The sequence below is a fragment of the Crinia signifera genome, chromosome 6, assembly GCF_055691185.1.
Source record: "Crinia signifera chromosome 6, ASM5569118v1, whole genome shotgun sequence".
Lineage (NCBI taxonomy): Eukaryota > Metazoa > Chordata > Amphibia > Anura > Myobatrachidae > Crinia > Crinia signifera.
In genome coordinates this window covers 265,585,665-265,602,827 of record NC_139222.1, presented here as the reverse complement: position 1 = coordinate 265,602,827, position 17,163 = coordinate 265,585,665, and the positions used below count along the sequence as shown (strand labels likewise).

At 45.2% G+C, this 17,163-nt stretch overlaps 1 protein-coding gene across 1 annotated transcript in view; it reads left to right on the top strand.

Moving 5' to 3' along the window:
• Positions 1-15,705, top strand: part of DOCK1 (dedicator of cytokinesis 1) — a 342,756-nt gene extending 327,051 nt beyond the window's left edge. Inside the window, exons 47-52 of the mRNA XM_083149518.1 lie at positions 1,705-1,842; positions 6,381-6,526; positions 9,447-9,645; positions 11,574-11,724; positions 12,618-12,766; positions 15,236-15,705. Of these exons, the coding sequence (XP_083005644.1) occupies positions 1,705-1,842; positions 6,381-6,526; positions 9,447-9,645; positions 11,574-11,724; positions 12,618-12,766; positions 15,236-15,331 (879 nt within the window). The 3' untranslated portion in view covers positions 15,332-15,705. The remainder of the gene's footprint in view (positions 1-1,704; positions 1,843-6,380; positions 6,527-9,446; positions 9,646-11,573; positions 11,725-12,617; positions 12,767-15,235) is intronic.
• Positions 15,706-17,163: the final 1,458 nt, after the last annotated feature.

Sequence of the window (17,163 nt, the reverse complement as noted above, 5' to 3'; positions counted from 1 at the left end):
CATGCGTAATATAAATAGTTAAGCAGTTTTTTTTTTTTCCCGTACGTCAAGGAAAGGACAGAAAGACACCTTCAGACAACATTTACCTTGTTCTACTGACACCCCTGCAATGTTTATAAATACATAGCTTTATCACTCAGTCCGGTTATATGTGTATTGGCTGGATACCGGCACGTCTTTTTTTTTTTTTTTTTTTTTTGCATAAAGCGGTACTGGCAGAGAGGGTTGCTGCAATGCATTAAGAAAAAGATGGAGCAATATGTTGTTCTAAACTCCGTTAGTGAAAGTTTCTTTGAGCCTTTGTAGAACAATGACTTGTGCAGGGCAAGGTATACAAAGAATATATAATTTTCGGATCTTGTGTTCATGTCTCTAAAAGCTTTTCGTAAGTCTTTTCAAAGGTGGTGTTTGAGGTTTTTTTTTTTCTACTGTAATCTGCAAGTAATTGGTAGCCATGGATACTGGTGAAATTATGTTGCTATTATTGCCGTTTAGGTTATTTTACAGTAAAAAAAAAATATAGGTGATGCAACTGAAGAAACAGTAAGCGGGTGAAAGATTCAATTCTTCCTAAAATGTGTCTTCCAAGTTTTTAAAAGGTATCAGCCCTTCTGCGCTCGAGCGCGATTTGCAGCTCCAGGGAAGTAAATGTTCAATTGGAAATATTTCCCAATACTATAATGACCCTCGTATTGTGTACTGTATACCCTTGTACTATGTATTCTAGTAACACACCTAGGGCCCTATTGATCGAACAGTTTTAGCTACAGTATTTAAAACTTGTTGCCTATGATAAAGGTTGCTCAAGACAATCACCTTCCAACTGTCATTTTTTAAATGCATGACTGTTAGGCACTGATAGGCCGGAGCACCATTTATCATATGCAGTGAGTTTTAAATAGCTAAAATTAGTTAATGAATGGGCCCCATAGATCCTAATCTTGTGTCATGGACAGCACCCAGTGGACATAGGGGTGTTTTTCAATAGATCTACATGTAGACATGGATAAGGTAGGCAATAGAAAAAGGTTAACGGGTACTATAGACCAACGTGAATATAATAGATATGCCTTTTTTGTGTGCGTGTTGTAGTCCACGTTGAGTTAAGAGAAACAAAAACCTTTGTTGACCATTTGGAATGGACCTTTTGACTGTTTCACTGTGGATCTATCAAACGGATACTACCTGGGGGCATACTTGCCTACCCTCCCGGAATGTCCGGGAGGCTCCCGAAAATCGGGTCCCCCTTCCAGCCCCCCCGGGAAGATAGGCAAGTCTGGGATTTTGTGGGTCCTCGGCAAAGGGGCGGGTCTAAAATTATGCAAATTGTGATATTTTAGCCCTTCCTCCCACAATCCAAGGACCCGCGAATTGCAGCGTTTGAGTGGCATGGGGGCGGGGTTTGCTGATATCAGCCAAGTCCCGCCCCTCCTGGCAGAGAGGAGAGAATAAAATTTGGTTAGTATGCCTGGGGGAGAGGGGGGTTTAATCCTGGACCTTACAATAGAACAAATCTTTGTCTTTGACGAGTCTTTGTGACCTCCGCTGAGTTCAGTGTGTGATGAATATCATATTACCAAAGCCTTTATTCTAGACCCCAACCAATAATTAATTTATCACTTCTGAACTACATGTTTTTCTACGTGAATCATTCATTTGTTTCTGCTTGTAAATCAGTTTATTTTCATGTCTCATGATGTGTAGGTTCCGTTTCTGGCTGAGGGGATACGCATACACGGAGAAAAGGTTACCGAGGCATTGAGGCCTTTTCACGAACGAATGGAGGCATGTTTCAAGCTACTAAAAGAGAAAATAGAGAAACAATATGGCGTTAGAACTCTGGTGGGTACAAGATTTACACCCCTTGCGGTCCCATAATTGTGTTACTGTATTAGGAATTCATGTAATGTTCCGATACGGCAGCATTTTTAGGGATTATTTCTTATTTAGTTCCGGTAACGGAGGATTTTTAGAAAGGTCTGAAAACACTTCTGCAGCCATTTACATTTATTTCAGTTACGGATTGAAGGGTAGATGTATGAAGTAGTGAAAAGGGAGGAGAAGTGAGCCAGAGGAGGAGTGGCCCATGGCAACCAATCAGCTGCTCTGTATAATTTTATATTATGTAAATTATAGATGTTACTTCGGTGCTGATTGGTTACCATGTGCCACTTATCCTCTCTTATCTCTGCTTTATACACCTACCCCTAAATTCTGCATACGATAAAATGTGCCCAATATCCGTTTATTATTTTCGACTAATGTTATGCAGCAGATTAGATACCAATACAATCATCCGATTTGGCTGCTTTTGGAACCATATTGAGCCCTGGGTGCTGCTTACACTGCAAGATTATCGGACGGAGCACCTGAATATCTGATTATTGTATACTGTGTACCTAGCTTTAGTGATCTCCATGACGTGACCAATATCACCGATTTTCCCGGGACCCCCATTCCCACCAGCCAATCACAAACACTTGGCGCTGACTGCGGCAAAGACCCGTTCTGCTTTATCTTTGATTATATCTTTTAACAACCGTTGTTTTTTTATGGGAATTATTTCAGCGGTTTTTGTGCACGTTTATATTACATTGGATGAAAGGGGGAAAAACGAAAAATGATATGTTGCATTTAATAAAGTGGGGAACAAGTGGGTTGGGAAAACTTTTAGTTTAAAATGTTTAGGCATAATGGGCGCCACATTAGGGGGCACACTGGTCATTGTACCATGACGTTTGGGGTGTCAAAGCCAACAGTCTTAAATATTCATAGAGGGACTAGCTCTGCTCTGACCTGCAAGTACAGGTCTTCAGTACAGTAGTTCCATGCTACGCTCCTAGTTTGGCTATTGATATTAGAAGAGCACACACTGCACATTTTATCATATAGTTCTCTCTTCGTACCCTGCTTATTACCTGTGCTCTAAACAGAGGCTACAGTACCTTGCAGTGCTCTGAGTAGAGGCTACAGTACCTTGCAGTGCTCTGAGCAGAGGCTACAGTACCTTGCAGTGCTCTAAGCAGAGGCTACAGTACCTTGCAGTGCTCTGAGTAGAGGCTACAGTACCTTGCAGTGCTCTGAGCAGAGGCTACAGTACCTTGCAGTGCTCTTAGCAGAGGCTACAGTACATTGCAGTGCTCTTAGCAGAGGCTACAGTACCTTGCAGTGCTCTGAGCAGAGGCTACAGTACCTTGCAGTGCTCTGAGCAGAGGCTACAGTACCTTGCAGTGCTCTAAGCAGAGGCTACAGTACCTTGCAGTGCTCTTAGCAGAGGCTACAGTACCTTGCAGTGCTCTGAGCAGAGGCTACAGTACCTTGCAGTGCTCTTAGCAGAGGCTACAGTACCTTGCAGTGCTCTTAGCAGAGGCTACAGTACCTTGCAGTGCTCTGAGCAGAGGCTAAAGTACCTTGCAGTGCTCTGAGCAGAGGCTACAGTACCTTGCAGTGCTCTGAGCAGAGGCTACAGTACCTTCCAGTGCTCTTAGCAGAGGCTACAGTACCTTGCAGTGCTCTAAGCAGAGGCTACAGTACCTTGCAGTGCTCTTAGCAGAGGCTACAGTACCTTGCAGTGCTCTTAGCAGAGGCTACAGTACCTTGCAGTGCTCTTAGCAGAGGCTACAGTACCTTGCAGTGCTCTTAGCAGAGGCTACAGTACATTGCAGTGCTCTTAGCAGAGGCTACAGTACCTTGCAGTGCTCTAAGCAGAGGCTACAGTACCTTGCAGTGCTCTTAGCAGAGGCTACAGTACCTTGCAGTGCTCTGAGCAGAGGCTACAGTACCTTGCAGTGCTCTTAGCAGAGGCTACAGTACCTTGCAGTGCTCTGAGCAGAGGCTAAAGTACCTTGCAGTGCTCTGAGCAGAGGCTACAGTACCTTGCAGTGCTCTGAGCAGAGGCTACAGTACCTTCCAGTGCTCTTAGCAGAGGCTACAGTACCTTGCAGTGCTCTAAGCAGAGGCTACAGTACCTTGCAGTGCTCTTAGCAGAGGCTACAGTACCTTGCAGTGCTCTTAGCAGAGGCTACAGTACCTTGCAGTGCTCTTAGCAGAGGCTACAGTACCTTGCAGTGCTCTTAGCAGAGGCTTCATTACCTTGCAGTGCTCTGAGCATAGGCTACAGTACCTTGCAGTGCTCTGAGCATAGGCTACAGTACCTTGCAGTGCTCTTAGCAGAGGCTACAGTACCTTGCAGTGCTCTTAGCAGAGGCTACAGTGCCTTGCAGTGCTCTTAGCAGAGGCTACAGTGCCTTGCAGTGCTCTGAGCAGAGGCTACAGTGCCTTGCAGTGCTCTGAGCAGAGGCTACAGTGCCTTGCAGTGCTCTGAGCAGAGGCTACAGTGCCTTGCAGTGCTCTGAGCAGAGGCTACAGTGCCTTGCAGTGCTCTGAGCAGAGGCTACAGTGCCTTGCAGTGCTCTGAGCAGAGGCTACAGTGCTTTGCAGTGCTCTGAGCAGAGGCTACAGTACCTTGCAGTTCTCTACTACTCACTGTTGTGCAAGTCAGTGGCAGTGTTCCGCTGTTCATTATTAATTCAAGACTGGGAACGAACATATCCACTTGATTTGTAATGCACAGTATGCACACGCAGTATGACAAGCCTAGTGCCACTCTCTCGCTCTGGGAAAGACACGATGCAAATGTATTTTTCATTATTATTTTTTGTTTGTTTTGAAAAGCAGGATGGCAGCACAGTGGCCCGACACTAGAGGACCAAGTGCTGCCTCTGTATACTTTTTCCCATGGCTGTTGCCTTTTTCTTTCCCTTTAACGTCAGCAGTTAAATAGGGACCTGGCAGATGCAGGGTACAGAGCATTATGGGGTGAGAAAAGGGCACAGCGGAGGCATTTATAATTAAGTTGAAAGTAATGGGATATTAACATGACGCTGGGCTCATTTGTCTTTTTCCCAGAGGTATATATTTCCTGAAGGCGTCCGTTTATTTATCGTACAAGGCAGTTGTGCTCGGATAGGGTGGCGGCTGTACCAGGCAGCTCATCCCAATATCTGGTCCAGTGTCAGCAGGCACGGAAGAGTTAAATAGCCAATCAGCTCCCTGGCGCCTCTTCTCTCTGTAAACCGCAGGTGCTAGAGTGCAGATATGCCGTGTCCATTAGAATGACAAGATATTTTACAAGCTTCCATTAGGATAACATATGTTGACTTTGTAAGTTATCTCGCCTAAGTCTCAGTATCAAACACTGAAAAAGCACCCGCATTATCCTTACACGTGTCTGATGTTATCTTAATGTGTTTTCTAATCCCGGCCTCACTCTGCCAGCGATGATGGAACACCGCTACCACTGTTTGCTTACTCTGAATCAATTAATCAGGAGTTGACAATACAAATCATGCACATTTCCGCTGCTGAATACGTTGAGTTTTGTGTCCTATAGTGAGGATGCCATCATAGTGCTCTGCAGATACTGTATACAAATGTCATTCTGCCTGTTTTATATTTCTGATGATTTTCCACGGTGATAATATTGCATAGAAATATTGTTACTTTAAGTTATGTTTAGCTGTACAAACCTTTTTCCCCCCAACGGCGAGAATGTGGTGCCATATATCCAGTTACCAAGGAAGTAATGGCATTAATAGTTCTTTATAAGCGAGGAAATTGGCAAACTTAAATTACAATAATGTGAGTGAAAGAATTGTCATCCTGTTTTACCAAGTCCTGTACCATCCGGCTATAATGTACTGTGCTCTACTTGGGTCCTGAAATCGTGGCTGGTCTGGTCTGGGAAGTATAATGTTGGAAGACCACAACCTGGGGAAATTTGAGGAAAAATTACTGGAATTGAGGAAAAATCACAGAAAAGTAAATACAGTGGAACAATACAGTGGAACAATTTCAACATGCTTGGGATAGGCATATTGATATCCTTACAAAGCAACTGATGACTTGTCATCCATGGGCACCAAAGTTAAAGGTCACCGCGGTCCTGTAGGCCGCCGGTCACCGCGGTCCTGTAGGCCGCCGGTCACCGCGGTCCTGTAGGCCGCCGGTCACCGCGGTCCTGTAGGCCGCCGGTCACCGCGGTCCTGTAGGCCGCCGGTCACCGCGGTCCTGTAGGCCGCCGGTCACCGCGGTCCTGTAGGCCGCCGGTCACCGCGGTCCTGTAGGCCGCCGGTCACCGCGGTCCTGTAGCCCGCCGGCCACGCGGTCCTGTAGCCCGCCAGGCACCAAATACTTCAGATTCATAGACAAAACAATTGCAGAACAGATAACCAGTACAAAAAACAAAGAAATTGTTCCACGTCTAAATGGGGCAACATTGTAATGGGCTGTATACAGTCATTCTCAGAGCGATTTCTGGGTTTATGTAAGACCGTATGTAATGGCTTTATCTGAACAATTTATTATTTTATTATTCCTAGTCCAACAGCAATGACGAACGTTGGGGGAATCGGCCAAGATCCATGGTTAGATCTTTCACCATGCCATCATCGTCCAGACCTTTATCGGTGGTCTCTATATCCTCCCTGTCCTCAGACAGTACACCTTCAAGACCAGGCTCTGATGGGTATGCCATATTACTACTGTATATTACTCCGTCATTTATTTTACATGTATAATTCTATGTGTGTTTGTGCGATGTTTTAGCACAGAAAGTGCCGGTACTGAGGATAACAACTGTTCTTATAGTGAAGCCGTTCTCAACATTTCTTTGACTTGTTTTCCATTACTTTAATAAACCAGAATAAGCAGCATCATTGCACCACTTCCCTGGGAGTGCTGTTTAAATACATACATAAATATAAGCCCTTTCCCCTTCTTCACGTTTCTGTGCGATACAGTAGGACCTTGTTAATCCGGACCACTGCATAATTCCTTCTGACATACAGGATACATATGGCCGGCGATTGAGTGCCAAGTCCTCATTTTCTCCTGTATTGCCGAGTCCGCTAGCTTACAGCTTCCACATCATGTGGGACATGTTTATGCAGCGAGCCTGTAGAAAACACACATCAATTAAAACCCAGAGTATTAGGCTTAGTGTAGTCTCTTACAGATGCCTGTTGACATTTCGGGAGGTCAGAATATTTACCCCAGCTGTTTGTCACAGCTCTGCGGGCACTCGGCAGTCTGATCCGGGCCATGATACAGCTGGTTTAAAATAGAAAGAGGACGTTTTTCTAATGTTTAGATTGCCTGTTGGCATTCCCAATATTGGACGTTGTCTTCTTGGCGACTCTCCCAATGCTCGTCATGTCAATGTGCTCCGCAGACTAGCCGACAATGGCGCGTTACCAAATGGCTTTAGAATACAAGAACAATGTGTATGTATGTTAAAGTGGCTGTATCTAATAAATCTCCTGAAATTTATTCCAATAAAAAAGGAATATGCTTGTATGCTTAGTATTGCTGAGACTGGCAACCCGGCATTGCCCAGTAATTGTAGCAGGACTTGAAATGTGTTTAATGCTCTTTAATTATAATACATGATTGTGTGTCATATCACCCTAACACTTTTATCACTGCGATCTGTACTTCCTGTCTGTCTGCCCCCCTCAGGGTGCTGGGTCACAGCTACGAGCGAACTAAGTGGTGCCATTGCTGCGGGGACCAGTGCCTTAGGGGAGCCTGGACCTAGGTTATAAAGCTGTGCAACAATTTCACAGATTTGCCTGCTAATGAATTTTGTTTGATCCACTGCCAGGGATCTGTCCTAAAAAGGGGTTGTGGCCTCCCTGCAGGGTGTATGTCCTCACTGTAATGGGCGTGGTCTTGCAAAAGAGTACCTTACATAATATGCCCCACACAGTAAAGCCCCTTGTACCATATTATGCCTCCACTCAGTAATACCCCTTGTACCATATTATGCCCTGCACAATAATACCCCTGACACCATATTATGCCCCCACACAGTAATACCCCCTGTACCATATTATACTCCCACACAGTAATACCCCTGACACCATATTAAGCCCCCATACCACAATACCCCTTGTAACATATTATGCCCCCACACAGTAATACCCCTTGTACCGTATTATACCCCCACACAGTAATACCCCTTGTACCATATTAAGTCCATACACAGTAATACCGCTTGTACCATATTATGCCCCCACAAAGTAATATCCCTGACACCATATTATGCCCCCACACAGTCATGCCCCCTGTACCATACTATACCCCCACGCAGTAATACCCGACACCATATTATGCCGCACCTAGTAATACCCCTTGTACCATATTATACCCCCACAGAGTAATACCCTAACACCATATAAGGAGCTATATAGTAATTCCCCTTATAAATTATGTCACACTTCCTGCTGTTTGTCAGGGGTTTCACGATACCATGGAAACGTCCCTGCCCACTGCCTCGCCTGCAGTGTGACATTACATCTTCAGTGAGAGCAGTGTGTAGTGGTTGGTATAATGGTAAGCAGGTGCTGTAATGTGGCATAATATGTACTGGGGACAGTGCATGTCATAACTGGATTCAGTGTGTGGCATAGTGTCACCTTGTCTTTTATGTGTATCAACTGGATTGTGTCTGGACCTTTAGAAACAGAAATTCATACACTATATGGGTTTAGACTCGGTCTTCAAAGATCATTTTCATCTCCTTGACATCTGCAGCAGTAAAATGCCATTAGATCTGCACGTTGTCATCTTAAAATTTTTGTGTCTATGACTTTGCGCAGTGAAGGTTTGCCAATAGGTACCGGAAGGATTAAAAAAATAAATGTATTTAAATGAAATATCATTTGGAACAGGGACGTGCAGTCAGGGGAGGCAGAGCCTCCCCTGTCATAATGATGAAAATAATAAAAAGAAGATATTTATATATCTTCTTTTATTATTTTCATCATTTCTACCTCTCCGGCTGCCTCCCACCTTCTTACACTGCTGCATGTGAGGGTGGGAGGCAGCGGAAGAGGTGCCTCCCGCTGTTAACATTAAAACTCCGGGCAGCGGGGGGCCGGTAGGGGTGGGCAGGGGGCAGCAATGGGCTGTAAAAGCCCATTGAAAATGAATGGGGAAGCGGCACTTATCGCATGTACCGGCGGCCGCTGCATATGTAGCACCGCCATGTCCGGGGGGGGGGGGGGGGGGGGGGGGGTGGTGAGGTCAGTGCCTCCCCAGGCAATGACCTCACCGCACGTCACTGACGTCACTGATTTGGAATTCTTTTTTCCTACATATAAGGGAAGACATAGCTATGTTAGAACGGTACATCTCAGACCGTTCTTCAGAGGAATTTCTCTTTCAGAGGCCGGCGAGCTTTCTGCAGCTGAATCCATTCTCTATTCTGTATAGATAGTTTAGAAAAGCACACACATCATATTGTACAACTATATAAAGAGATAAAGTGACCACTTTATCTATAAAGCCGAAATGACACTGGGCAGATTAACTCCATCTAGAACCCTCTGACCATGTAAAACACGTTGGCCCCTAATTGATTCATTGGACAATCTCTCTTCCAGTTTTATTCTTGAACCACTTTTACCAAAGAAGATGCACTCTCGCTCCCAAGATAAATTGGACAGAGATGATCTTGATAAGGAAAAAAAGGAGAAAAGGAAGGAGAAAAGGAACAGTAAGCACCAAGAGATATTTGATAAAGAATTCAAAGCGGCGGATACCCAACTCCAGCAGTCGGAAGCCGTTATCCTTTCTGAGACAGTGAGTTTTATTACACTAAGCGCCTTCACCAGGTCAAGATGTCTGATGTCAAGATGGGAGGAATGATCACAGGAACGGGCTGCATATCGATCGAACATGCGTACACATGTCACTTTTCTTTCGATATGGAGCCGTCCTGTCGGAAGAATATTAAGCAGCAAAGAACCTTCGACCGACTGACCGTGGACGGCCAAGAGCGTTTTTGGCCGTTTATCGATCGCAATGAAGGGATCGGGACTGCGTACATATATATACAATCGAACGCCGTTCGTCCGCAGAACGGAAGAACGGCCCGACGATTGTACATATGTGTACCCAGCTTAAGTGTGGGGGACTGCGGGCACTATTGTACTCCACTCCTTGTGGGTGCAGCAGGGTGCGGGCAGGGGGGTCAGTGCGGGTGTACCTGCGGCGCTGTCTAGAAGCCGCGGTGAGAGGGGTCCCTGCGGCGCTGTGTAGTGAGTTGGCGGGTCCCTGCAATGTCTTGGAAATAACTAGTCTAGCACTATCCGCCGGGCGGCGGCGCAGGAAGGGCTTCTGATTTTGAAAACACTGGTCGCACGCTGATTGGCTGAGATTCAGCCAATCAGCGTGTGGCCGGTGTTTTCAAAATCAGAAGCGATTCCCGCCCTGCTGCCCGGCGGGGGGTGGGGGATCGGCGCAAAATTTGTTGTTCCGCCACTTACACAAAATGGTAATTTTACGCCCATGTAAATATATCCCTACGTAACTTGGGAAGACTTGGGAGTGTGAAAGCTAGAGTGAGCAGCTGCTCTCATCTGTCAGCCAATGGTTTCACTTCTAATATCAAGGAGTGGAGTGGATGATATGGGTAACAGTGTCTAGACCAGTGATGGAGAACCTTGGCACTCCAGCTGTTGTTGAACTACACATCCCATCATGCCCTGCAACAGTTATAGTGTGGCCAAGTAGCAAAACTGTATCAGGGCATGCTGGGATGTGTAGTTTAACAACAGCTGGAATTCCAATGTTCTCCAATGTTCTCCATCGCTGGTCTATGCTCCAGCTGTTGTTGAACAACACATCCCATCATGCCCTGCAACAGTTATAGTGTGGCCAAGTAGCAAAGCTGTATCAGGGCATCCTGGGATGTGTAGTTTAACAACAGCTGGAGTACCAATGTTCTCTATCGCTGGTCTATGCCAACCCGAAAAGTTTGACATGCACAAGGTTAACATGAGAAAAAAAGTCAACACGGAAAATGTTGATTCATAAAGAGTTTTTCACATTATTTGTGTCAGCGTCAATGCTGAAGCACGTGGGGCCCCCAAGTAGTGCACTGCATCGCTCGCCATGTGGAACCCCAAGTAGTGCACTGCATCGCTCACCATGTGGGCCCCCAAGTAGTGTACTGCGTCGCTCGCCACCGTTGCCAATTGTACTCTACGAGGATGGCAAAGTATGAAAACATTTTTTTAAACATGGGGAAAAACTCATGTCGACCTTTCCATGTGTAGGCCATAACATGACATCCTCTTGCGTGTGTCAGACTAATGTATTTCGGGGGAAAAAACAGCCGCGGATTCGCCAATCCACGGTCGTTTCCAACAATACAGACTCTCCTCCACAGGGAGGCGGGTCCTTAGCAGGCAAGTACCGGGCGGTTTTTGAATACTGAACTGCCAATATTTCCACTGTCGGAAATATCATCAGAGACTGAATATCGCTCTACAGTATATCCGATTGTTAAACTCATTGTTTCTGGCCACGAGTATACCTCTGTCACTTAGGTGACTAGGGGGCCATAGATGACCTTGCAATAAATGTGTAATGAAATATCAGCTTATTCTTATGATAAAGCAACTAAGGTGTTAATTATGGCAGCTCTTCCTTCCTTATGATGTGATGTATATCAGGTCTGTCTGCCTTACTCCTGCTGATTGCGCTAGGACATCTTGCTGTTCCAGATAAGCCCCTTAAGGCCGCAGAGACCGAAGAGTCAAGTTCTCAGTACTGTTGCCGGAGATAGGCGATTCTCTGTGTCTCCGAACCATGCTGCCGCACAACCGCCTCCACCAGTCACGCCAAGAGCTAAGCTCACGTTCAGCCCACCACTAGGTAGGTTATGCTGTGTCATTGTGTAATCAGATTGTGTATAACGCCGGGTGGGGTTACAAGAGTGATTGACAGCGTTATACACCCCCCCCAGGGATAGACCAGCGTTATACACCCACTTGGAAAACACCTCCCCCCACCCAGCCAGGGCTACAGCACCACCCACCATCCACCATTATACACCACAGCCAACAGGTGAGCAGCGGGTCTGCCCGCACACACACACGCACACACACCCCGCGAGCGGGTCTACCCGCACCCCCGCATGCTTCCCTGCCTGTCTCCACTTCAGGGAGATTGGTGGGGGCTAGGCATGATAGGGGGCGCTGTAGTGCAGTACCTGTTCATTTTCTGCTTTCATCGATTTTGCTTCAACGTCTTTGATCCCCGGCATCACCTTGCCGCACCCATCTCCCCCTCATGTCCCTAAGCACCTTCAGTCACACACACCTTTATTTAATGCAAACTTTTAAAAATACTTTCATACTTCCCATACATGAGTAAATTGCTCAGTGAGTAAGGTGTCTGACTGCAATTTGGAAGGTCATGGGTTCAGATCCCGAGTTTCTGAAATGTGTGCCTTAAATAAAGGAGGATGTAGCTGAAGGTCTTGGGTTTGTTGTGGAAAGGGGGCATCATAGCAAGTGCTTTCACTGGGCACCAGAGCTCGCCTAATGTCCCTGTTTGAAAAATACAGTGGTCAAAGTCTTTTCTGAGCCAGAGCACCACAATGTCTATTTAGGGCTCCTACGGTGGTGACTGGCCACGTCAGGAGGGTTAACTGGAAAATATTGTGCGGGCTGAAGACGCAACCTATGAATCCCTTGGAAGCATTGTCAGTACATTGGAGTGTACAGCTGAATACCATTATCCATAAACTAAACCTGTTTTTCCAGGCATGGAACAAAATGGTGTCACAGCTGCTGAACCAATGGATGTTCCCCCACCGCTACCGCTGAAAGGAAATATGGCAGACTACGGCAACATCATGGAAAACCAAGAGTACATACAGCCTGCTACACCACCACCACCACCTCCCCAGAGGGTAAGTGTACAGCTGCTTCACATAATCTTCTCAGCACAGTCTGCCGTTTAACTAAAATAAGTTGACACTTGAGCAGTGGCGGCTCAAGGGGTGGGGCTTCAGCACAGTCTAAAATTCAAATAGGTGAGCCACACCCACTGCCAGTAAGTCCGTTTGGAATGACAGTTGGTGGCAGTTCCCCTATTTGAATTTTGAACTGCGCTGCAGTCTCACCTCTGGAGCCTCACCTGTACTTGAGCGTTAATCTGTTATAATGTATTAGTTTAAGGGCAGATAGTGTAAATATGAATACACTGTGAGATGTGGTATTAGGGCAGAGTGTATTAAAGGCTCCAACGTCTTACCGCCATGATGTTGGATACAAAGCCAAACAACTAGAGGGATGTCAGGATATTGGAGGACAGATTGTTGCTGTGCTGCAGATGTGCCTTTTACATAAGGTTCCCTTCTCCCCCGAGGTGTGTGCGAGTCAGTGAATCTGCTTAGCATAGGGTCTAATGTGAACTGGCAGACTTCTCGTATCTGAAAGGAAAACAGTCCTGCAAGAAAATAGCCACCAAATATCTGTCTATTGGGATTAATACATTATACGTGCTATTCTCTCCTATCCCACGGTCTACGGCCACTTGTCTTCAGTCAAGGACTCGCTGTCTGCTCAGAGAATAATTGCTGTAATGAGGGATAATTAAACTATAACCTCATGTTATTGGGGGACTTGTTGATTAGTGTTCTACTATACTGGCACTACAATAGATACCTGTAACTTACAGACGGGAATGGCACACACATCCAGGAGTAAGGGCAAGATCAGCTTGGGAATAAAAAAAATAATAATAATAAAAATTATATAAAATACTGTATATATTTTGTGAGCAGCGCTGGCTGTGGTCACCTCGGTGTCTATAACTGCACCCCTCCCAGCCATCAGCCTGTTTGTTATAGAATTGTTTTGCTCCTACTGTAGCTACTCTGTGCTGCCTGGGGATTTCTGCTTTAACCACTGGTGGCCAGTGGCTCACTAAGATAGGGTAGTGCCACAAGAGCAGCATAATCCGAGATGTATGGTATGATTGCTCCATGGGTCTAATTCAGCATCAGTTGCAGAGAGCAAGGCCATGTTACTTTCTGGGTCCCACCCTGCAAAGTGATGGCAAAATTTTGCGATCGCATCACGATTATGAAGTGCTCGCGTGATACCGGCAGCTGCAAAGCCAAGCCCACCATCTTTTGGGTTGCCGCAGCTGCGTGTGCCCTCTTCCTAAGGATTATGAATATTATAGATTGTTGCATCTTTGGAAGTACAGATGTGTCCTAATACGCCACGTACCGCTAGATGTCTAATAGGAATGTGCTGGCAGTTCCAGGGCTGCTCTTCTAACCTTAAATAGGTTTGGGGTTTTTTTTTGCATTGCTAGGCAAATAATGGTATTTTTAAAGTGTTTTCCAGGACAACAATGCAAATAAGACTCACTTTAACAGAAAACAATGTATGAAAAGATTCTTGGCACTACCAAGTTGCACCACAGTTTTGCGCAACTAGAGAGGCAGTTTCGCATTCCTGCAGCAACCAGAGAGAGGCTGTTTCGCATTCCTGCAGCAACTAGAGAGGCTGTTTCGCATTCCTGCAGCAACTAGAGAGGCTGTTTCGCATTCCTGCAGCAACTAGAGAGGCTGTTTCGCATTCCTGCAGCAACTAGAGAGGCAGTTTCGCATTCCTGCAGCAACCAGAGAGAGGCAGTTTCGCAATCCTGCAGCAACCAGAGAGAGGCTGTTTCGCATTCCTGCAGCAACCAGAGAGAGGCTGTTTCGCATTCCTGCAGCAACCAGAGAGAGGCTGTTTCGCATTCCTGCAGCAACCAGAGAGAGGCTGTTTCGCATTCCTGCAGCAACTAGAGAGGCTGTTTCGCATTCCTGCAGCAACTAGAGAGGCTGTTTCGCATTCCTGCAGCAACTAGAGAGGCTGTTTCGCATTCCTGCAGCAACTAGAGAGGCTGTTTCGCATTCCTGTAGCAACTAGAGAGGCTGTTTCGCATTCCTGCAGCAAGGATGACCTATTTATGACCTGAAGTGTAATTTATACAGCTCGGCTAATCACAAACCGAGCTCTGCCAATCACAGACTGAGCTCTGCCAGTCACAAACAGAGCTGGCAAGCTTACAGAATCTACATGAGTTAGACGTGCATCTGTTTTGGAGAAATACTGAACTTTTTAAGATGGACGTAAATGGGGAGGTTTATAATAATAAAGTGGACAAGTGGCATTGCTTATAGAACCAATCAGATCCTAGCTAACAATTTATAGAATATACCCCAAAAATGATAGCTAAAATCTTTTTATATTTATATTTTATATCATTTTCCTTTCTACATCACATGCCTATATTATGGAGTACGTAAAACAATGATTGATTACGTATATATTGTGTACAGTCACATTAACACTTATACTTTTTCCATGTGTGTTTTCAGCACCTGCCTCCTCCACTACCCAGCAAGACCCCACCGCCGCCCCCACCAAAAACCACGAGAAAACAGATATCCATGGACGCCACCACCACGCAGTAGAACACGCACCACTTTTTGAATGTACAGCTCGCTACGGTTAATTATGCAGAAGTTACCTCATTTGGGCCGCAGTGTTTCCCTTTTCCTCTTTTTGTGCAATTATCCTAGATGAAAATAGTCATTTTAGATATAACGAAATGTAAAAAAAAAAAAAGAGAAAAAAAATCAAAAACATTGTGAGCTACGGAGTTGTGGATACTAATTTATGTAGTGTAATACTAAGGCAGGAGCTTGTATTAAAAGAAACAAAAAATAACTGATGTGATTGACCAATATGGGCGTTGCTACTAATGTTGACCATTTCCTGTGTCATCATCTTGTACAGAAGTTTGTGTATATATATGATTATTTTTTTTTATTTTTTTTTTATTTTAGGTTGTTTTAAAAAAAAAAATTATGATACTTGTTTTTATTGTACTAGATCCATGCATATATTATCTACTGTACTTACACTTATTTCCCATCAGCCACTTCTGCTGAGGGCATATAGATAGAGCCGCAACCCTAACTGTGCCAACAGATAACTATAATCATATGTAGATTTGCCTTTTAATTGTCACATTACAGTAATAATGTTATTTTCTGTACATCCATTCTTCTGTCATTCCGTTTTATAATCACCCTGTAGATTTTGTTACATATAGCGGACTAAAAAAATAAAATTATGTTTTCAAAAATGACAACTGTCTAGAAAAGGTGTCAGTAATTTCACCAGGATCTGAATTGTCCTCCCACTCATCCAGCAATGGGGGGGGGTATCCAATTATCTGCAAAAATGTTTTTTTTTTTTATCAGACCTATTCAATTGTTTCGGCTGAAAAAAAAAATCCTTTTTTTTTGTGGCAACACATACTGTAAGGTCCACTAAAAGCCACGGATGTAAGTATTTTCGCAATCGCTGGAAAAATGCCTGATTATCACGGATTTGGACTGATCAACGCCGGCATCGATGCTAATATCATAGCCCCAGGTGATACAATTACTTGCCGTAAATTACCTTGGGTAATTGGATACCCCCAGTTAGTCAATGTAAAACCAATGGAAAGTCCTACAAACTTCTGTGCTGTTGCTATCAACGTCCCCATAGTGTGACAGAAGGATTGCACCGCAGACGCCTTCATTGCTAAACTGGAAATAGGGCTGGTTATAGCATTGTAACCAACACGGCACAATAATTAGCCTTAGTTAAAGAGTTGAACAATTAAATTTAATCACATCACACACACACATACACACACACATGTGGAATAAAAGTGAAGGTGCCCATACACTTGTCTGATTTGGGATGATTTTGCCAGATCCAGATGGATCCGGCCAAGAAATCGGCCCAAATCGGATGTATTTAACACCTCATCTGACTCTGCACGGTTCCATGCACATTGGGTCGGACCCTACAGATTGAACCTGCTGCAGGTGAAGCACCGCTGTCACACACCTATGTGCAGCAGCGGGGTCTGGGCAGTGGGAACCATGGAGGGACTGGGGGGAAGCGGGATCCCTCTGGCGCTGGGCAGTAAGTCAGTGTGTCCGTGCGGCGGATGGGAACTAAGCAGCACTATCTGCCGGGCGGCGGCGTGGGAAGCGCTGCTGAATTTGAAAACACTGGCCGGACGCTGATTGGCTAAGATTCACATTTACACATTAGACAGATATGGTACAATGGGGCAGATATATGAAGCCTAGTGAAGTAATAAAATAGAAGGTGAAAACGCACCGGCCAATCAGCTGTTTTAAAAAATGACAGCGCACCAGCCAATCGACTCCTATCACCACTTTACCAGGCTTAGTACATCTGCCCCATTATGTCTATGCTCAGAATGTCGACATTTATT